The sequence below is a fragment of the Panthera leo genome, chromosome B3, assembly GCF_018350215.1.
Source record: "Panthera leo isolate Ple1 chromosome B3, P.leo_Ple1_pat1.1, whole genome shotgun sequence".
Classification (NCBI taxonomy): Eukaryota; Metazoa; Chordata; class Mammalia; order Carnivora; family Felidae; genus Panthera; species Panthera leo.
This window is the reverse complement of record NC_056684.1, coordinates 5,109,539-5,131,974: the sequence shown is the minus strand read 5'-3', so window position 1 is coordinate 5,131,974 and position 22,436 is coordinate 5,109,539. Positions and strand designations below refer to the sequence as shown.

The window sequence follows — 22,436 nt, the reverse complement described above, 5'->3', positions numbered from 1 at the left end:
AACATGACAGCAGAACACCGGGGAAGGAGAATCAGTGGCCTAAACCTCCAAAGGGGAGGGGTCTTAGGTGAGGGCCGGAGCAGGGGTCTGGAAGGGGCGCTGCCAGGCCGCCCTCTGCCCTTGGCACCCACAGCTTCAGAGGAACCACGTGCCCAATTTCAGGCCCCACTCTCCCGGGCACAGGGGCAAGAGCGCGTGTTAGGAACACATGACAAGCGGGGCCCATGCAGGACCCGCCGAGCCAAGGACCCGGAAGCCCAGCGACAGGCCTAGCTGCGAAGGCGGCGCTTCCCCAAGTTCACGTCACCCGAGGCTGAAGGAAAACACCAAGCGCAGATACAACCTTATTGTGCTGCTTTTAATTACGAAAGATGTAAAACGACGTATTATAAAACTTGGAAGCTACTTTATACAAATTCCAATCTTTAAATATTGTTTAACAAGGGACCTGGGAGTTAGGACACTGGCAGAAAGTCTGATTAGTTGCTGTGAGGGCTCCTTCGCCAAGCAATGGAACCGTCTGTGCATGACAGAGCCGACGGGAGTCAGAGCTGGAAAGGTCTTCGAATGCGCACATGGGCCGGCACACAGGAGAAGTGAGATGGGACAAAGGAGAACTTATGGTGGTCTTGACGTGATCAAAAAATGTTTCTCCTAACACCGTGTGTCCTAAAAACCACAACTGTATGGAAATGAGGAAAAAAAATGGAACACAGATAGGTTTTTAGTTCTATATTGTTTAACTGCTAATAAATGAGAATAGTACAGCCATCGGTTTCTTGTAACAAGACTAAATATTGGAAGAGAGTTTATTCTGATGTATGCAGCCACTTCGGATGCCGAGGGCCTCGCCTGGTTTGTTGCAAAGGCAGCGATGAGTGTAGGCTTACGCGCTGGAGGTCGGAGGGACACCCGTCCGTGGGTGTCCTTGACGCTGGCTAAGCAAAGTGGGTTGTGTAATGCCCAACACCTTTTCACGGGAAAAGAATGGGCTGGTGGACCTAAGGACAAATTTAATTCAGTGCTAAACCTCATTGTTGTCATGACACGCCCCCAGACAAGTCACTTTTCCTGGGAGCCTCTGCACCAGTCCCAGGGAGAATGCCCTAGGGATGGCGGGCCTGCACCACGCGGGTCCCAGGCATCACGCTATACAGGCGGCACTGCTGTGCAGACAGAGGGCTGGGCCCCTAGCCCCACGGGTAAGGCACTGTGCAAAGAGTGGGTTATGCTGGTACCTAAAAAAAAAACCAAAACCAAACTCCTAACAGGGGCACCGATCCCCGATCCCCGTCTGAGAGGCCAGGTCAGATTTCCCGGGGCCTGTGGCACAGGGCAGGCAGCACGGAGCCGGCTTCTTCCGCACGCTGGGGAATGGCGTAGCATCACAGGGAAAAGGCTTGTGCTTTTAACAGAGTCACCCCCTCCCGAGATCCTCAGTATGAAAGTTTTAACTGGGAATGGGGCTTGGAGCTGAGGCAAGGACCCTGGGTGGATTTCCTAATTCAACGGCAGAGATTTGGGGCTAACGTGAAGCAGAGGACTCGGGCCCCACAGAGGCAGCTGTGCCATCAGGGTTATTTGAAAGACTGCGGGTGACGTGATCCCTCTGGAGACAGAAATGGAAAGAGGTCTGCAGAGGTTAACAGCCCAGGATCCCATTACGGACTCCTCTCGTCGTGGGGCACAGGGCGGTCTTGCTGCTGTGGGTGGGGGCGGTCCAGCAACCTTCAGCGACTCTGCCGGTGTCTCTGGAAAAGGCCTTGGCTGTCCCGGCAAAAGTTCCAGCGTCTTCCAGCTTTCCTTCAGTGCTCCTCTCCTCCCCGGCCCCTCCTGCCATGTCCACATTCTGCCCCATTGCCCAGGCCCATCCCCAGAGGTGCTCTTCAAACCCACCCGTCAGGCGTGTGGCCAGGGGTTTAGGTCAGAAGGCCGGCAGTGGTGGAAATCCGCTAACACTACTTTATGCTAAAGTGCTCATGACTAACGATAGCTTCATGATTTAGGCCTTCCTTTTACTGCAGACTGTTTCTTCGATCTCAAAGAATGATGGTCTTTTTTGAAAGCAATTTAGAGCACAACACGGATCTGAAAGGAAAAAGATCTTTGGAGGTGGGGGCCTGGCCGGGATCCCCGGGGTCCCAGTGCCTGGGAGGCCCCAGTTTGCTCGGTGCCGTTCCGGTGGTGCTCAGAAGACAGCTTCCACCTACCTGCTGTGGCGCACACCCTCGAGGAGATCGGGGCGCCCTGTCTCATCGTGAATTTGGTCACCTAGTGTTAACAGCATATTAAAGTGCATGCTGAACACGCACAAGTGTTCCAAAAAAAAAAAAGCTAAAGCCTTGAGGTTTGGCAGGGAATGGGGGTACGCGAAAGATTAGACTGCCTCGTAGTGAGGCAGATTCATTCATTCCTCCGTTCGTCCGTTCATGCATTCAATGCACAGTTATGAGCACCTACTGAGTGCTGGCACTTGTTAGGAACTAGGGGTCTCATAACGAATAAGGCACGGTCCCTGCACTCGGGGAGCTTACAGCCTATCAGCCTAGCGGGGTTACATTCACACTCCCATGGCACAGAGAAACCCCCCACCCCCCACCTTGCTGCTCAGACCTCCCGCCACCCCTTCCCACCCGACTGCGGAGGGGGAGGCCGGCACCTGTCTAGAGCTCATCTGGAAGGCATCGTGCGTCTTGCCCTCCGTGCTTTCCGCCCCAGCCGTCAAGAGGAAGCACTTTCCTCTTTTCGGGCTCATCCGTTACCAGGGGATTTTTGTTGGTTTTCAGTGACTGAATAAAATAGTCCTCCCTTTCCCCCCTCGTCCACAGGAAGAGGTGTCCCAAAGCAGCAGAAAGGAGATTACATACTTGGAGAAGACAAATGAGCATTCAGTTTGCGAAACTCGGGTCTGTGCTTGAAATCGTGGGAAGAATTCTTCATATTGGAATTAAGGCATCTCCGAGATCACGGCCGTCTGCCGTGCCCCGGGACCGCCCGCCACCAGCTGGCGGGTGCCCGGCCGGAAGCGCGAGGGCGGAGGCAGCCTCGCGGTGCTGTGGTACCGTTGCTCGTGGCTGAGCCAGCTCCTGGAGGCCCGTGGCCCCCAACTGCCTCCGCTCTGGGCCCGATCTTCAGTGTTGACTGACATCAGTGGTTCTGGGCACAGCACCAGGCGACTGCCGCCCCCATCACAGCGTTCTTTTCTGCTTGTACACATGGACCGACTAGAGGGCCGAGAAAAAGACGCACTGGGCACGGTGATGACTGAGTCATTGGGAGGCTCCCGGTCAGGTCAGCCGGCCTGCAGAGCATAACCCTCGCCGCAGGCCGGTGAGGCCGTGCATGGCTCTCTGGTCTAGAATAAGCCACAGCGTAGGAGACGGGACCTCGTCGCAAAGCCAGGAGTCATGGCGTTGGCTCCTGCCGTGTCAGAGGCCCGAGATGACTCAAGCCCGGTGGGCAGGGGGGGTAGCTGGCTCCATTCCATGCCGTCCTATTTCGGCGCCTTCAGAAAAGAATTCTGGTCCTGGTCTGTTCTGTTCACAGTCGGTCAGCCCGAAACGTCTCTTCAACAGAGGGGTCGAGCAGGCCCATGCTGGAGTCACTTAGCATGTTGAGTCCGTCCAGGCTCAGGGGTTCGATCTGGAGCTCTTCTTCCAGAGGAAATGGAGTGTCCGTGTGCAGGCTGGCCTCGGGCATGCCCGCCAGCGCACTGCTGAGGTCTTTGAACAGGCTGGTACTCGAGTCTTCTGGAGGGAGCAGCAAGGGGGAAAACAGGGCGGGTTAAGAGGCACACACAACGGAGGATATCCCCTCAGAGGCCGTCCCTGTCGTCCTCCCCACCGTGACAGTGACTGCCTGTGTCCCACCCACTCCCAGGCGTCCAGGTGGCTCTAGAATCTACGTGCTTTTCCGTCAGTTCCACGACCCTCCCGTTTTTGCAGGCTTTTCTCCCTTTGAACTTCAAACTAACTAGTTCGGAAAAGGCTCGGAGCACCAGGCCCTTTCCCCACTGGCTCACCGTCTCTGGGGCCGGGCACCTGCGTTTCAAAAAGGCAACGCTGCGCCGGAGACCTTAATTTTTGGCCTCATCTGATGTCGTGTATACTATCTTACAACGGTGTGTGTGAAGGCACAACAAAACGAACATGGTAAGGAGGCTGAGGGCTGGCCCACGCTCACCTGTCAGGATGGTGTTTGGGAAATTCCCGCAGTTGGAATACAGGTTGGGTCTCAAGTGAAACGCGTCCTGTTCTCGCGGACCTTGTTCCACCAGGGGCACCTGGAAGCATCCAAGGTTACACTGTAAGGAATGACCTCTGCTTCCAAGGAGAGAATAATGCAAGGTGCTCCCAGAGCAAGACCGTCTTAGGGTCCCTTCTCTCTAGGATCCCACACAGAATATTCCTCTCAGGCAAGCAGGTGCTCGGGTGGAGGAGGGGGTCCCTGAGGCCCACAGTGTGGATGGCTCGTCCCCGTTCACACACGGCCGGGCCCACCAAGCCATTAGGAGACATCAACAGTCATGGTCTCTGCAGCAGCTCTGGTCTCACACCTTCTCCCCCCAGCCACACCAAGGCCTTTGGACACACCGTCCGTGGGAGCCCTTCAAAGGTTCCATGTATCACCAAGGAAGTGATGTGACCAATGGACTCTTTCCCCCTTTGGTTTCTAGAAAAATGAGGAGGTGATATCCTTTCCTTCTCAGGTGAAGGAACCCTACGCAGGTCCCTCTCCATGAGAACGCCTCGGTGAGGACTGGTCAGAACTGGACACTGTCTCCGGTGCCTTTCCAGAAATGCATATTCCAAACTATTTTTTAAAAATCTTTCAAAAGTATGCATTCCTATCATTTTTCAGGGAGACTCTCTGACTCATAAACTAAACCGGCTTCTTCAGAAAATGAGAAGGCAGGGACTACTGGTTTATGCCATGAGTCTTTACCATGGCCCACTCGGGAAACATCTGTTATTTATTTATTTTACTGTTGTAATTGTTATTAAGACCCGTAGGGGCGCCTGGATGGCTCTGCCAGTTAAGCATCCGACTCCAGGTTTCTGCTCAGATCATGATCTCACGGTTTGTTGGGATGGAGCCCATGTCTTTGTCTGGCTCTGCGCTGAGAGCAGGGAGCCTGTTTGGGATTCTCTCTCTTCCTCTTTCTGCCCCTCCCCTACTCGCACGTGCTCTCTCTCTCTCTCTCAAATAAAAAACATTGTAAAAATCTTAAAAAAAAAAAAATGCTCAAACCCTTCTCTTCTTAACCCATCCTAAGCCCAATCCACACTTAACACTATAAAATCTAGATATATTTTAAGTGATCATTAGGGAGAACCTAAAAAGCAAAAGGAAGTGGTTGAATGAAAATATCTTAGGGGGGTCTCCTGGGTGGCTCAGTTGGTTGAGCGTCTGATTCTTGATTTTGGCTCAGGTCACGATCTTATGGTTCATGGGATCGAACCCTACATAGGGGTCTGTGCTGACAGCATGGAGCCTGCTTGGGGTTCTCTCTCTCCCTCTTTCTCTGCACCTTCCCCCACTTGCATACGCTTGTATGTACCTTCCCCACTCTCTCAAAAATAAACAGATATTTAAAAAAAAAAAAAAAAGAAGGGGTGCCTGGGTGGCTCAGTCAGTTAAGCATCCGACTTCGGCTCAGGTCACGATCTTGCAGTTTGTGAGTTCGAGCCCCGCGCCGGGCTCCGTGCTAACAGCTCGGAGCCTGGAGCCCGCTTCGGATTCTGTGTCTCCCCCTCTCTCTGCCCCTCCCATGCTGATGCTTTGTCTCTCTCTCAGTAATAAATAAACATTTAAAAAAAGTCTTTACGGAAAAAAAAGAAGAGGGGCACCTGGGTGGCTCAGTCAGTTAAGCCTCCAACTCTTGGTTTCATCTCAGGTCATGATTTCACAACTCGTGGGTTCGAGCCCCTCAGTGGACTCTGCCCGGAGAGCATGGAGCCTGCTTGGGATCCTCTGTCTCCCTCTCTTTCTCTCTGCCCCTCCCCCACTCATGCTCTCTCTCAAAAATATGTAAATAAACTTTCTTTTAAATTTAAAAAAGAAAAAAAAAGAAAAGAAAAGATCTTTTTGGTCCCACCTGAGACCCTCCTGTGTCTCAGTCTCCTCAGCAGGATAGATCAGTGGACCGTGGTGGTCCCTTCTGCCATAAGCCATGCTACAAGTCTGTGCCTAGACCGTCACCAGGCGTCTCCTACCCGCTTCTGCAGAGGCCGGCCACTAAACAAGGCAGCCGGCACCAGCACCTGAGGGCTAGGGGAGATTCCAGGCCCCCTCGGCCACTGAACACACCCAAACCCAGGGCAGTGGAGCACCTAATCCAGGATGCCAGAGACTCCCCAGGGAAATGGCCGAGCTAGCTCAGTCTACACCCTGAACAGGTTCAACAGTGCGGTTCCTGGTCGAAGGAAGAGGCACGCCTGGGTGATCACTCACCTGTTGAGGAAAGGCCGGGCCTGGCCTCATGGACTGCTGGTCAAAGCTCACATCCGGGAAGAAGCTGGTCACAGGTGAACCCTTATTGGAACAAGGAAGGGAACGTTTAGCTTGGAACTCGGGGTAAACTAAGTGTTCCCTCCCGACCAGTGTTCAGGACCCACCTGGGCGGAGAGGAGCTGGAAGCCAGAAGGAGGCAGGGATGAGGCCACCTGCGGCTGCTGAGCGGGGGGCTCCTGGGCACGGGGCTGCTGCAGGAGGGGCTGGGGGAGATCCTGGGGGGTGGGGTAAGGGGGCGGCGGGGACACCTGGGTTTGAGCGTCTGTGGGCAGGAAGGAGAGCGGGCTTCGATCCGAGGACACCATCTGTAAAACAAAGCCACCAATTAGCTTTGGTTGGCAGTTCTAGCGGTAAATCCTTTCAGATTAGGAGCCGTCAAGGCGAGGGAAAAGCCCAACTTCTTCTTCCCCTGGGCCCTCTGTGCTAGGCTCCCACTTCTGCTCCTTCAAAGTGACCTTAAGTCTCACTTCCCCACAAAACAGTTCCCATTCAATGACAATTTCTCGTGTCTTAAAAAAAAAAAAAAAAAAAAAGACAAAACAGAACCAAACACCTGCTAATTTAACCAGCATCCTCAGTGAAAATCATGTGTGTTTTTTTAAAGCCATAACTTCTGGTTTAAGATGGGGAAAAAAAAATAACTTATCTCTGCTGCCTCCCCAAACTCTACTAAAAACACTAGAACAACATTGAACAACAGGAAACAGTAATGAATTAACACTTTAAAAAGAAATAACACCAGAATAATAAACAACACAGGGACGAAGAAAACGGGAGGGAAGAAAGTGGCAGCAAAATTTGGAGAACGAAAAGCGGATGGACGCACAGGTACTGGCTTAGCAGAGCTGAGAAAGACCAGAGGCAGTGGGGACCAACCAAGAGGCAGCCGGATTTCCATCACAGGGTCCCTGTGGCAGGCTGGGGGACAACAGGAAGCAGGGGTGAAGATCCAGAAGGATCCCCTCAGTTTGTGCAAGGCAAGGGTGGGCTTAGCCCTGGTCTATGGGGAGACTAGGTGGGGGGGGCGGTGGACAGCACTCTGGAGAGAACCCGGCTGAGGGACCGCAAAGCACAGCAGAGCCCAGGAGGTGAGACGCTCTACTGAAACCACAGGGTTCAAGAGAGCTCACTACTGCATCTTGAGGCTTCCCCCTTTCTTCCCCAGCTTGGGTCTCGGGAGACGGATGCTGGGCGTATGCCAGCGTCCTCTGGGGATCTGGCCAGCCCGAGAGAACATCCTGAAACTTACACGACACCAGGGATCCCCCACGTAAATGGCCAAGCTAGATCAGTCTACAGTGAAGACCATACTCACCAAGCCTATCCATCTACACAGGGCTTCCAATCAGTATTTCTGTGTCCTGTTCTTAAAGAGGAGCAGAGGGGCGCCTGGCTGGCTCAGTCGGTTAAGTGTCCGACTTCAGCCCAGGTCACGATCTCATAGTCTGTGAGTTCCAGCCCTACGTCAGACCCTATGCTGACAGCGCGGGGCCTGCTTTGGATTCTCTCTCTCCCTTTCTCTCTCTGCCCCTCCCCTGCTCTCTCTCAAAAATAAATATTTAAAAAAAAAAAAAAAAAAAAAAAAAGATGAGCAGAGGGCCAAGGACCACAAGACTGTGAGGAAACCATCTGAATGGAAATCAGAGACTAAGACAGACATACAAAGAAAAGAAACTTGGAGAAATCCGTGCCACAAGAAGTAGTCATGAAAAACAAAATTACCATTATACTGTTTAGGCTATAAAAGAAAACCCTCATCTATTAAACACGTGTAATAAAATTTTTGTGATAGGTATCTCTGCATACATTTTTTTCAAAGTAGGGATGTGGCTGAAACAGAATTACACAAACACTGATGATTGTTGAGGCTGGACGATGAGTATAGAAAGATTCAGGACACTATATTCTCTACTTTTAGGCAACTTGGAGGATTTCTATTACAAAAAAAAATAAAAGAAACTGGAACAAAAATTACCACTGAAAACCTCAGAGGGGTGAAAAACTGCTATTTGCGTCCACGGGAGGAGTATGATGCTGTAAAGAGGAACATTCGGAGAACAAACAAGAATTCTTGGCAATTTCAAAGTACAAGAGCAGGGACTCCTGGGGGGCTCAGTCGGTTAAGCGTCTGGCTCCTGATTTCGGCTCAGGTCATGATCTCACAGTTGGTGAGTTGGAGCCCCATGACGGGCTCCGCACTGACAGTGCAGAGCCTCCTTGGACTTTTTCCTCTCTCCCTCTCCCTTAAAATAAATAAATAAACTTAAAGTAAAATAAGATAATAAAAGTATGAGAGCAGAGATGAAAACTTGGCATAATAGCAGGCAGATAAAGTTGAGCAGTTCTCCCAGAGAGCAGGGTGAAAAGACGAGGAGAGAGAAAAATAGGGGCGTGAGAGGGAAAGGATGGGAGGCCCAACATTCACACAGCAGGAGTTCTAGAAAGAGAGAACAGGGAAATCAAAGGGAGGAAATCATCCAAGAAATAATTAAGGAGGATTTCCCAGAAATGAAGGATGATAAGAGTTTCCAGGTTGAGGAAACCCACCAAACATCCAGATTCATGTCAAGCCACATGATCGTCAAGTTTCAGAACCCCGGGGGACAAAAAGAAAATCCTACAAGCCCCTGGCGGGGAAAAAAAGGAGATTTCGTTTGAAGTGTTAAAACTCAGAATAGCACTGGATTTCTCACTTGCAACTCTAGAAACCAAAAGGCAATGAATTAGTATCTTCAAAATGTTAAGAGAAAATTATTTCAGATTTCAATTCTATATCTAACCAATTATGTGTTCAATGATGGGTATTCTACCTGTCATGTTTAAGGACATATTTAAGTCATGCCAGCACCACATGTGCTCTTTCTTGGGGAGCTACTGGAGGGCTTGTGTTTCAAAGTACTGAGAGGAGATCTAGCCAGGCCCCAAGAGCCGGGATGGGATAAATAATACGTACGCAGAAAACCAGACTAACAAAAAAGTAAGACATTTATTAACTCCTGGGTGAAGAAAAAAATGTTCATTTTGTTCTTTTTTTTTTTTTTTTTAGTGTTTATTTATTTTTGAGACACAGAGAGACAGAGCATGAGCATGGGAGGGGCAGAGAGAGAGGGAGACACAGAACCCGAAGCAGACTCCAGGCTCTGAGCTGTCAGCACAGAGCCCGACGTGGGGCTGGAACTCACAGACCGTGAGATCATGACCTGAGCCCAAGTCGGACGCTTAACCGACTGAGCCACCCAGGCACCCCTTGACTGCTCTATTATAACTGTGAAAGCACTAAACACCGAATATTGCTCTCATCAAAATTACAATACAGCACAGGGTGTGAGGAGGGTAGGTAGGAAATATGTGTGTGGGTGCGTGGGGTTTGGGGAGACAGCTATATCCTAATCCTCCATGGGAGGATGTCAGCAGATAGAACCTAACACGAGAAGTCCAGAACGAAACAAGCATGAAATAACATGGTTATACCAAAGACATCAGCTAAAAAGGTTGGAAGGAGGGGCGCCTGGGTGGCTCAGTCGGTTAAGCAACCGACTTGGGCTCGGGTCGTGATCTCACGGTTCGTGGGCTCGTGGGTTCGAGCCCCGCGTCGGGCTCTGTGCTGACAGCTCGGAGCCTGGAGCCTGCTTGGGATTCCGTGTCTCCTTCTCTCTCTGCCCCTCCCCTGCTCACACTCTGTCTCTGTCTCTCAATAATAAATAAACGTGAAAAAAAAGTTACAGTGGTTGGAAGGAACCATCTCTAGGGAGTAAGAAACATGGTCAGTCAGGGAGGGGAAGACAACTGTTATTTCCCAACTAGCCCTTTAGAACTATCTGACTTTTTAAACCACGTGCATGGATAACACTAATTTTTAAAAAATCAAAATATTAAGCACACCACAAATGAAAACATCCAAAACAGGAGGCTCTCTCCTCTACAGTCTCCTTAAAATGTAGTTAAGAGAGTAAGAGTGTTATTTTTTTATATCCCATAAAATGATCTTGAAAATTAAAGGCAATCCAATAACATAAACAGAACCTTTAAAAAAACAATTATGAAATACCCTCTCTCCCTCTCCCCAAAGGGATGACTCATGTAAGAGTGAGTAGTAACTGGTTCTGTTAATCCCTCCTTGTTAAACATGACTCATTTATGGTGAGGTGGGCAGTAAATGATGTCACAATGTATCCAGGGAGTGAGCCATAGGTTGAAAATATAGTCATTGGTGATTATGGTTAAGAACTGCCCTGAGAGCTTAGAATAAAAACAAAGTAAAATAAATAAATAAATAAATAAATAAATAAATAAATAAATAAATAAATACAAAGTCAACAAGTCAAGATATGATATTTTGGCATCTAAACTCTTGTAACAGGCTTGTGACTTCAAAATGTGCCTCTTTCTAAAATTTTTTTTTAACATTTATTCATTTTTGAGAGACAGAGCGCGAGCAGGGGAGGGGCAGAGAGAGGGAGACACAGAATCCGAAGCGGGCTCCAGGCTCCGAGCTGTCAGCACAGAGCCCAATACGGGGCTTGAAATCACGAACAGTGAGATCGTGACCTGAGCTGGAGTCAGACACCCAACTAACTGAGCCACCCAGGTGCCCCTAAATGTGCCTCCTTCTAGACAGATTTCTTTGGGGCCTTTTACAGAGATCTCATCTTTACTATATACCTGTTACTTCAGGAACAATAAAAGTACTAATTCTCCAATCTGTAGGTGTAATTAGGGAAGAGGTCTAATCCAGTATCAAAGCTCCAGGAAGGTATTAAATGTCTTCTTTGGCTTTCCCCTGTGGCTTAAAATACTTACAGCATCAGTTACTGGTCATTTTTCATACCAATTTTAAAACCCCAACCTGGGAGAGCCTGGGTGGCTCAGTTGGTTAAGCATCCAGTTTCAGCTGCTCAGGTCATGATCTCACGGTTTGTGGGTTCGAGCCCCATGTCGGGCTCTGTACTGACAGCTCAGAGCCTGGAGCCCACTTCAGATTCTGTGTCTCCCTCTCTCTCTGCCCCTCCCCTGCTCGTGTTCGGTCTTTCTCAAAAAAAAAAAAAAAAAAGAATAAATGTTAAAAAAAATTAAAAACAAAACAAAACAAAAGACACTCAGATCTGTGGAACAGAACAGAGAACCCAGAAATGGACCCACAAACGTATGGCCAACTAATCTTTGACAAAGCAGGAAAGAATATCCAACGGAATAAAGACAGTCTCTTCAGCAAGTGGTGCTGGGAAAACTGGACAGCGACATGAAGAAAACTGAACCCGGACCACTTTCTTACACTAGACACAAAATAAACTCAAAATGGATGAAAGACCTAAACGTAAGACGGGAAGCCATCAAAATCCTCGAGGAGAAAGCAGGCAAAAACCCCTTTGATCTTGGCCGCAGCAACTTCTTACTCAACACGTCTCCGGAGGCCAGGGAAACAAAAGCAAAAATGAACTACTGGGACCTCATCAAAATAAAAAGCTTCTGCACAGCGAAGGAAACAATCAGCAAAACTAAAAGGCAACCGACGGAATGGGAGAAGATATTTACAAATGACACATCAGATAAAGGGTTAGTATACAAAATCTACAAAGAACTTATCAAACTGAACACCCAAAAAACAAATAATCCAGTGAAGAAATGGGCAAAAGACAAGAATAGACACTTCTCCAAAGAAGACATCCAGATGGCCAATCGACACATGAAAAAATGCTCCACATGACTCATCATCAGGGAAATACAAATCAAAACCACATTGAGCTACCACCTCACACCTGTCAGAATGGCTAATATTAACAACTCAGGCAACAACAGATGTTGGCGAGGATGCGGAGAAAGAGGATCTCTTTTGCATTGTTGGTGGGAATGCAAGCTGGTGCAGCCACTCCGGAAAACAGTATGGAGGTTCCGCAAAAAATTAAAAATAGAACTACCCTACGACCCAGCAATTGCACTACTAAGCATTTATCCAAGGGATACAGGTGTGCTGTTTCAAAGGGGTACAGACACCCCAATGTTTATAGCAGCACTATCAACAATAGCCAAAGTATGGAAAGAGCACAAATGTCCATCAATGGATGAATGGATAAAGAAGATGTGGTGTGTGTATGTATATACATACATACATACATATATATATATGTATGTATGTATATACATACATACACAGTGGAGTATTACTCAGCAATCGAAAAGAATGAAATCTTGCCATTTGCAACTACGTGGATGGAACTGGAGGGTATTGTGCTAAGCGAAATTAGTCAGAGAAAGACAAATATCATAGGACTTCACCCATACGAGGACTTTAAGAGACAAGACAGATGAACGTAAGGGAGGGGAAACAAAAATAATATAAAAACAGGGAGGGGGACAAAACAGAAGAGACTCATAAATACGGAGAACAAACAGAGCATTACTGGAGGGGGTGTGGGAGGGGGGATGGGCTAAATGGTTAAGGGGCACTAAGGAATCTACTCCTGAAATCATTGTTGCACTACATGCTAACTTGGATGTAAATTTTAAAAATAATAAAAAAATAAAATAAAATAAAGAGAGAGAGAAAGAAAGGAAAAGAAAAAAAAAAAAGAAAAAAAAGAAAAAACGAAACAAAACAAAAAAAACCCCAACCTGGTCTCCCCTACCCATCCTAGACACATCTGCATTGGGTTCTCTACGCCCAAACCCCAGCTCTCTCCCCAAACCCCAGCTTTTGTGACTTAGTGCCCTCAACCTGTGCGTCTGGAAACCGTGATCCTCACAACAAATGTGCCATTAGGGAGTGATTAGCGCTGAGCTGTTCCCACTCTGCTCTCTCCCGCCTCACGTGCAAGAGGGCTGACCGCATTTGAGACCTGGGGGTCTACACCCGGGAGGGTGGGCCGAGCCCAGGCCCTGCGTGCCTCAGCGTGCGGGGCCGAGAGTCTGTTCTCACCTGGGCGGCGGGATAGGGGTTCAGCGGGCTGGTGGCCGACAGCTGTCTGCTGAAACCCTGATGCGCTTCGGGGCCGGGGGACAGCGTGAGGGGGCTGACCGGGGGCTGCCGCCGCCGAGAGGGGCCGCTCAGGGCCGTGGTGGAGAGAGACGGGTTGCTGAGGGAAAAGAGCCGGAGGGAAGGGTGAAGGGCAGAGGCGCTGGGCGCGGGTGTCTGTGGGTGGCTGTTCGGGGAGGACGAAAGTGCAGTCTTGCTGAGCGCGGCCTGGATGGAGGGGTTGCTCCGAGAGCTCTGGAGGCCTACGGGACAACAGAGTCACACGTCACTTGCCACAATCTTTCGTGTCCCTGAGGTGAAAGAAAGCTTCACTTCCCACTATCCGTATTCGATGCCGGTTCTGCCCGTGGGGAGCTCCTGGAGGCTCCCCTGAGCGCACTGGTGGCCGACGTGGCCGTGGTGGGGAAAGGACGCGCTCGGACTGAGAGCTGGTGGCCGCAGGGTGACAGTGAGTCGTACTCCCGGGGAAGCGTGGAAACGGCCGCTGGGCGGGCTGGACAGAGGCCAGGGGTGTGTGTGCTCAGCCACAACCAGGCCAAAAGACCCCAGGGCCACGCACACATTCTGTTTAGAGCCCCCGAACGCGCCGTCCCAGGCACCTGCCCGGATCCTGCGCTGCCTTCAGAGAGCATCCCTTCACTGAGAGTCATGGCTCTGGGGCGCTGTCTTGGCGGGGACCCTGTCAATACCCTGGACACCCCAGAGGATCACAGGAAGGGACCCCCTCCCGTGTCTCCTGCTTTCTCTTTGCTTTTCCGGCTCCCCAGAAATCTTTAAGGGCAGTCTATTCCAATTCAAGGAAAATGAAGTTTTCGCCGGTTCTTTGTGTCATTTGGGGGGAAGGGTAGTGAATTTTAGCATGAGCAAGAGAGTTTGGGAAGAGGCATTTCCACGGCACAGGCTTCTGGGGCATAAGTTCTATGAGGCCGGGACCGTATCCTGCGTCCTGCCAGGCCTGGCACAGAGTGGCCTTGCTCCGTGACTTAACAATGCCACCACGCATCTCAAATGGGAATGCCGCGTTTCAAAGTTCAGTCCATCATTCTGGTATTGGCAGGTGGGGCGAGCAGAACTGTGTGTTCTTTTATGTTCATAAAAAAAAAAAAAAATCAGTGTTAGATGAAAGTTACTATAATTCAGCAATGACAAAGCATTCTTTGCTGGAAAATGCTTTTTTTTTTTTTTAATAGAGGCACCTGGGTGGCTCACTTGGTTAAGTGTCTGACTCTTGGTTCCAGCTCAGGTCATGATCTCACGGCTCGTGAGTTCGAGCCCTGTATCTGGGCTCTGCACTGACAGCTTGGAGCCTGCTTGGGATTCTCTCTCTCTCCCTCTCTCTGGCCCTCCCCCATGCTCTCTCTGAAAATAAGTAAACTTTAAAAAAAATAGGGAAGGGGCACCTGGGTGGCTCAGTCGGTTGGGCGGCTGACTTTGGCTCAAGTCATGGTCTCGCAGTCTGTGAGTTCAAGCCCTACGTTGGGCTCTGTGCTGACAGCTTAGAGCCTGGAGCCTGCTTCAGATTCTGTCTCCCTCTCTCTCTGCCTCTCCCCTGCTCACACTCTGTCTCTCTCTCTCTCTCTCTCAAGAATAAAATAAAAACATAGAAAAAAAAACTTTTAAATAGGGAAGACGTCTCTGATAAACCCTACGTAGCTGTTGCACAGTGCAAGTCTCCATGGAAAGACCAGAGATCCAGCTGGCTCAAGAATCAGGGCTAAAGATGTGAACTGAGGTTAAAAAACAAATCCACTCATTCAGAGGGAAAGCTCAAAAATGTTTAAAAAAACGCGTACAGCCTTGTACACATGCATTTTAAGGAGTACCTAGAAATTATATAAATACTTGATATCGGGTCTGACAATGTTCTGGACAAAATAATACTTTTTTGAGGAAAATAGAGGATGGTGGTAAACACAGGACTTACAGCTGAAGCAAAGTACCAAGGGCTCCCCCAGCTGCCCCAAGACACCAGAGAGCTAAGTGCTGATGCTGCTTTGTTTAGGTGACCTTGGATGCCCTTGTACCTCCAGAATTCAGCAAGCACACGAAAGTAGAGCAACAAGATAATGAAATGATCTTAGTAAGTAAATAAAGGTAATCTCTGAAATCAACTCTAAAATTCTGTGGTACAATGGCTGCACTGCTACGAGCATTAGAGAAGCTTCCAGCTGCCCAAGCTAAAGGGGACTTCTCTCCTGTGAGTGGTGAATTCTGACCTGCGTGAACCAGCAGGCCCTTTCCCACTGGTGGACCATCACTGGGGAGCCCTTCCAGAGGGAACGGTCCACACCACAGTCACTGGGGAGCCCTTCCAGAGGGTGAACGGTCCACACCGCAGTTCTTGGGAACCCTTACAGCGGGAGGGGTGGACCGCACCACTGGGAGTACGGGGTCAATACCTGCCTCAGGCATGGACAAGAGCGTCTGTGGAGGTTCAAGTAAATTCAGTCGTGTTCCAACACAGGATCTGAGCTGCGGGCCCTCAAACTTGTACAGTAACCCAAGTCTCATCATGGCAATGTTTTTTTTTTATCCGTTTTTTTTTTTTTTTTAATTTATTTATTTATTTTGGGAGAGACAGACAGAAAGCAGGGGAGGGGCACAGAGAGAGGGGGACAGAGGATCTGAAGCGGGCTCTGCGCTGACAGCAGACAGCCCGACGTGGGGCTCGAACTCACGAACTGTGAGATCATGACCTGAGCCGGAGTCAGAGGCTCACTCGACTGAACCACTGAGGCGCCCCCCGCCCCCCGCCCGCCCGCCATGGCAACATTTTAATATAGCCATATGCTGAGTCTTTAGGCACCTCTGATTTGAACCAATAATTTGAACCAATAATTTTAAACTGTGGTAGATTTCTATTTAATATATTTATCTATCTAGTATAAAATATTTTCATCGTATCCCTCACAAATTTTCTAAAATCCGCAATATTCTCTGTGGCACCTGGGTGGAGCGTCCGACTTTGGCTCAGGTCATGATCTCACGGTTCACGAGTTCAAGCCCCGTGTGGGGCTCTCTGTTGTCAGCAGAGGCCACTTGAGTTCTCTGTTCCCCACTCTCTCTGCCCCTTTCCAGCTCACGCTCTCACTCTCCAAAATAAACATTAAAATAATAATAATAATAAATAAAATAAAATTCAAAGTATTCTCTTTTGAAACCCAATGGGAAATTAGAGGGATCTAGAGAGAGAGCCGTAATTATAAACCACCAGCATACGTTGATTAAGAGCCCCAGACATTGTTCAGTGAACACAGAAAGGAAAGGACTTGTTTTCCTGGACTCTCCCATCCTACTCTCCCAGTCCCAGGACACCCGGGCTGGTGAGGACGATAGAGGACAAGGTTTAGCCCAGTGTGCTACAGCCCATCCAACCCGGCAGAAACAGACCACCAAAGGGAAACGTCGGCAGGGGTCAAGAGCTACCAGAACCGATAACGTAACTTATCTCTAAGTCGGATGCAGTCATTCTCATTGAACGACTAATAGGCCGCCTGGCTGGGGGCCACCTGTGATTCAGCCACTTGGGCACCTACACGGGTGCGGCCCTTAGTGAGTGGCCGGCACTTACCGGAAGAGCTTCTTATGCCCAGGTGAGTCATGGCGGCTGGCAGGTTGCCCACACTGTTCCCCACACTCATACTACCAAAGATGTGGTCACTGGTGTCCAGTGAGGCCGGCAGGGGCGCGGAATAGTGGAGGTTGGTTAGGTCTGGCAGTGACCCCCCGGTATTCAGGGTCCCCAGGAAGGGGGAGAGGCCTATGTTTTGGCCGTTGTGTGGAAAAGCACTGGGGAAAAAAAATACAGAGAGAGAGGAAGAGAAAGAGAGAGAGAGAGAGATAGAGAGATTACTTTCTAAAGTGCATTTGGCTGCTGGGGAACAGAACATGCTTGTTGAATAAAGGCAGCGGGTATCAAACACCCAGGCCCCGGCGTCGTGGGCTTTAACTCTCCCTCGTTCTGAGAACTTGCATCCTTGGCTTAACCTCTCTGAAGGGCAACCGCCTTACCTGTTAACTCAGACTAAGGACATCACCTATGCCCACTTTACAGAAATATCTTCCGCGAGCAGATCGGACTGTGGGTGCAAAAGTTCTTTGAAAATTATAAAGCCCTATACAAAATGTGAGGCACTGCTTTATATTTATGGAGTTCTTTTTGCTAGATTTTAAAAGTATCTTTCCCACCAAAAAAAAAAAAAAAAAAGACAAGAAAACAAACAAACGAAAAGAACGTCGGCATCAAACAGGTACCTTCTAAGATATATTTTTTCAGTTAGAATCTTCGTAAGTTTTGAAGTGAGAGAGACATGCTGGCAGTCGCCCGCTGGTAACGTGCCGGGGGTGGGGGGGGGACACCGCGTGCCAGGCGCTGGGCTGAGGGCGGGCCGTGTGAGGATGAGCCGAGCCAGCGGATTCGCCGTCAGGCTCACCCCTGACGTCTGCAGGCCTGGAGCCAGAGCTCAGATGGAGGCCCACAGACCGTGCGTCTAAACTTCTAAAAGTTATGAATCAAGTGAACGAACTCTTACACTGTCCCGGAAAACGACACCTTCTTGATAGTTCTGGAAAGCCAGATTCAAGCTGAGAATCGCCAGGTTCCTTGAAGTTCCACACGGGGACACACGGGGGGTGTCGTCCCCCGTCCACCGCAGCCCGCTCCTCACCGGGTGCCACCCGTGGGGCTATCCCAGCCTGCAGGCCAAGCCCCGGCCACACTCCACATCCCCCCACCCCGCCCCTCAGGCAGGCGGTGTGTCCCCCAGGGGCCCCTTGGGACGCCAGACTCCAGGGGAGTGGGGCCTCTAAAGTGTGGGGCTCCGGGAGGGGCTGCCCAGCCCAGGCCTGAGGGGCACCGCGCTTGGGGTTCACAGGCAGGCGGGAGAGACAGACCGGCAGTGAAGCAAGCGACTGCAGTGTGGAAGGAAGCGTGTGGGGCCTGGGCCGATAAGGGGTTGGGAGGACCGTTAGGGACGCGTGACACTGAGGACACAGAAGCGGGAGTTGTCACCGTCAGGACGGGCGGGGGAAGGAAGCCTTCACCGAGCACAGGGCAGGGTGCTCACGCTTCAAGGAAGCAGCGTGGCCAGGGAGTGAGAGCAGAGGCCGGGAAGGGGTGGGTAGCAGATGAGGCAGGAGGGGAGTGAAGTGAACAAGGGGTGAGAGGATGTGCTGTTCTGCAGGGTCCAGATCAGGGACTGTGAGAAGTAGGGAGGCCAGCACAGGCTGGAGAATGCCGCCTCAGAGATGCCACCGTGGTTACAATGTGGAGGACGGCGTGAGGGAGCAGACGCTGAGGCAGGGAGAGCCTGTTAGAAGGCTCCTGTGTGGGGGCGCCTGGGGGGGTTCAGTCAGTCGAGCGCCCGACTTCGGCTCAGGTCATGATCTCACGGTTCGTGAGTTTGAGCCCCGCGTCGGGCTCTGTGCTGACAGTTCGGAGCCTAGAGCTTCGGATTCCGTGTCACCCTCCCTCTCTGCTCCTCCCCTGCTCATGCTCTGTCTCTCTGTGTCTCAAAAATAAATGAAAACATTAAAAATTAAAAAAAAAAAAAAAGAAGGCTCCTGTGTGGTCCAGGTCTGACCAGGAGGAGAGCTGTGGGGCTGAAGAGGAGGAAAACAGCTGGAGGAAGGCGCCGTTAGCCAGGAGCAGCGGAAGGCAATGTCAACACGTCACCTCCCAGGGACCAGCCACGGGCATCCGGGCCTCAAGAGACTCAGACAAAGCAGCCATATAACACAATTCTGTAGTGCAGTGACAGAGCCTAGTGGCATAAGGTGTGGAGGGGATGACCGGCAGGCGGGGGTGGGGGTGGGGGGACTCCCCGGGGGGCTCCTGGGCTGAGTTCGAAGGCCCAGGAATTCAGAGCATCTAGGTGGGAAAACCATTTCAGGCAGAGTTCACAGCCTGGGCAAAGCAGGGAAGCGTGAAACCACACAGTGTGCCCAAGGAATTCAGATACCGCAGGAAATACAGCAGGAAGGTCAAGTTCAGGAGAGGCGGTGGCGATAGGAGGCGGGACTGGATAGGTAGGCAGAGAGCGCACAAGGCTCAGACAGACAAGAAGCCAGTGGAAGGCTCGGTGGGGGGGGGGGGGGGCAGGGGGAGACCTAGTCATTCTGAGGACAGTGTGGCTAATAGACGGGGGAGGGAGGACGCACAGGGAGCAGAGCCTGGGGGCAGCAAGGTCAGTGGTGGCCGCTGCTGAGTAGTCCCAGGTGACAAAGGGAGAGCATGTGGGAATGGAGAGACACGGATGAAGTCTGAAGACACCGGCAGCAGTCCTCGAGAAGGACTCCGGATTTTGCAGCATGGGGATGCCAGCCTAGGGACACTGGGGTGTATGAGCACACCGGGGTAAGGGTAGGTGCTCGGGGGACGATAAAGAATTCTGTCTTAGACACGGAGTCCCCACAGTGCAAGAGGATGTGTACTTGGGATGTCTCCTGAGGAACAGCGGGGGCAGAGGCCAGGCCACAGTAGGCTGAGGAATGGACAGGCCTTAAGGAAGACTCAACAGTAAATACTCTTCCAAAAGTGTGGCTAAGAATTCTGGAAACGAGAAGGAAGGGAGGGAGGGAGGGAGGGAGGGAGGGAGGGAGGAAGGAAGGAAGGAAGGAAGGGAACGGAAAGGGAACTCAGGGCTAAGGAAGGGCTTTTTCAGCGTAGCTTCCTTAGTAAGTACATTGAAACGTAGACTGAAAAACCTAGTAGAAGGGCTGGGAAGGGCCAAACACTCAGGAGAGGGAAGGGCAAGCAGGAGGGAGAGGCTTCGGAGAGCCCAGTGGGGACGAGGGCCAGGGCATGGGTAAGGTGAGGGGGCACCTCCTGAACAGGAGGGGGCACCTACGGCTCTGATCCCACGAAAACAGAATGGTGAGGGGAATCGGGCAGGAGGGGAGCTGAGCGTTCCTTCTGGGTGGCCTCCCTTTCTGGGTACAGGTGGGGGGGGGGTTAACTGTGGAGGCTTGGAAAGAAATGGGGAAGAAGGAAAGGTGTCCAATGTGACGGATGAGGAGGAAAGGTAATTTTGGTTGTAGAGAAACTGAACGGGAAACCTTGTCTTTCGGGGGGCTGGATGCAGGACACCGGTCGTAGGGTTAAAGGTCAAGGTCTAGGAAAAGGAGCTTGGGAACCCAGAGCTGATCACCCTGAGAGCAGACGGGCTCTCGGGCTGAGAGAAGAGAGACCCATGGGGTGGGGGTGGGGGTGGGGGTGGGTGGGGAGGGACTGCAGTGGGAGGAAGGGCGGAAGGCAGGGTCCCGCGGCTCGTAACAGGGATGGGGAAAATCACTGGCCAGTGTGAAGCAGGTCATTGGTGACATTCAAAACAGTTTCTCTCTGGCTGAGAGAAATACAAGCTGTAACTTTCCAAATACACTTACTCCCGGCCCAAGTTCTCTCCTGAATCTGATATGAGGCATGTGACAGTATCCCTAGTTCAAAACCCTCTGATGATTCCACTCTGACTTCAAGTCCCACGCACGCTACGCCAGCCTCCGCATTCTCCAGGCACACGCCTGCCTCAGGGTCTCTGACTTGCTGTCCCCTCCGCCTGGAACATGTCCCCCTTCGGCTCCTCCCAGGTTCGGGTCACACAGCATCTCAGCCAAGAAGGGGCTTGCCGATCTGCCTTTGCCTTCTTCCTCCTGGCGCCTACCAACACATGACATGTTTATCTGCCTAACTGTCCCTGCCCGTCTGTCTCCTCTAGAGCATCGGCTCCTTGAAAAGCAGGGACTTGATGTGCTTTGTTCACTGCTCTACCCCAGCACCTACAATCAGGGGGCCAATAAATACTTGAATGACTAAGAGTCACTGAATAGAACCCCGCCTCTAACACAAGAGCAAGAAAACAACACTCTTTATCTGCGAAACGCCAGCTCTAAAGCTCTGGTGGGGGGGGGAGGGGAGGCGGCCAACAATTCGCAGCCTCGTTCCGGAACGTGGGCCTTTGGAGTCTTGATCCCTCAGTTGTCCGAGGGGTGAGCCAAAACTGGTTCTTGAAGAAAATCTTAGCCCTTTCCATAAAAACCACATCGCCCCCTATCTGCGGGGACGTCCTGCGCCCCAGGTGTGCTGGTCTTCCGTCCAGGTATGTGTCCTGCCAGGCTTTTTGACTTTTTGAAGAGAAGGTCAATCCTCAGCTCAGCTCGGTGGACTGTTAATTGCACGAGTTTAGGTTTAGCCAAAAAAGAAAAGGGGAGAAAGAAATAAAGTCCGCACTCCGGGGACTCCGTAGGGAGTTCCCTGAATGAACTGCCGTGAAAAACACATAGAAAGCTTTGCTGGGGAAATAACACGCAACAACGGCCTGACGTCGATTAACTCCGTCCACAGACTCTGAAATGTGTGCTCGTCCTCAGGTAGATCGTGCAAGGGTCCCGCTTTCACACCACATTATTTCGAGACCCGGAAAGAGTCGCTGCTTCTCAGCTGATTTTGGTTCGAAGCGGTGGGACAGCCCTGGGGGGCTCTGTGAGGACCCTGCCCCTTGGGTCCCCAGGGCTCCGTCGGTGTGCACGCTGTACCCCATCTCGCGGGCCAGTTCGAGGGGCGCCTGTTGACGTGGTGGCTTCATTATCCCTCCCAGCTCCCCGCTCGTCCGCAGCCCCGATTTCCTCATGAACTTCCTGCATTAGTGTTGGTACCATACCTACTTTTTGTGAGCGGTCTCAAATCTTTTAGGGAGTAAAGCTGTACGCTCCTGAATGCACCGGCGAATCAGTGGTTTCAAAAACACTCTTTTTGTAGTTGCAAATTTCTCCTACGATGTTCATCTTCCGCTCAGTTTTTTAAATCGTGGTAAAACGTACCTCACGTGAAACGTATCACTCGTAATCGTGTATTTCAGTGGCACGAAGGGTGCTCAGGGACACACTCTCAATCGCCTTCTGCGCAAGGAAGCCCCCAGGCTGACGGACGCTGTCGCCCTCCCTGGCCACCGTCCCCGAT

General features: G+C 51.0%; 1 protein-coding gene across 10 annotated transcripts in view; it reads right to left on the bottom strand.

Annotated features, from left to right (window-relative positions):
• The window catches only part of CRTC3 (CREB regulated transcription coactivator 3), a 106,124-nt gene that overhangs the window by 2,248 nt on the left and 81,440 nt on the right, over window positions 1–22,436 (bottom strand). For 2 of the 10 annotated variants that reach the window (XM_042940931.1, XM_042940929.1), the window contains 6 exons: window positions 17,055–17,272; window positions 13,427–13,725; window positions 6,618–6,818; window positions 6,454–6,534; window positions 4,183–4,282; window positions 338–3,749 (listed from right to left, as the gene is read on the bottom strand). In XM_042940931.1, the coding sequence (XP_042796865.1) occupies window positions 3,541–3,749; window positions 4,183–4,282; window positions 6,454–6,534; window positions 6,618–6,818; window positions 13,427–13,725; window positions 17,055–17,272 (1,108 nt within the window). In that variant the 3' untranslated portion in view covers window positions 338–3,540. Of the gene's footprint in view, window positions 1–337; window positions 3,750–4,182; window positions 4,283–6,453; window positions 6,535–6,617; window positions 6,819–13,426; window positions 13,726–17,054; window positions 17,273–22,436 lie in introns of those variants that run through there. The other 8 variants (XR_006203311.1, XR_006203309.1, XR_006203308.1 and 5 more) reach the window with 8 other exon arrangements.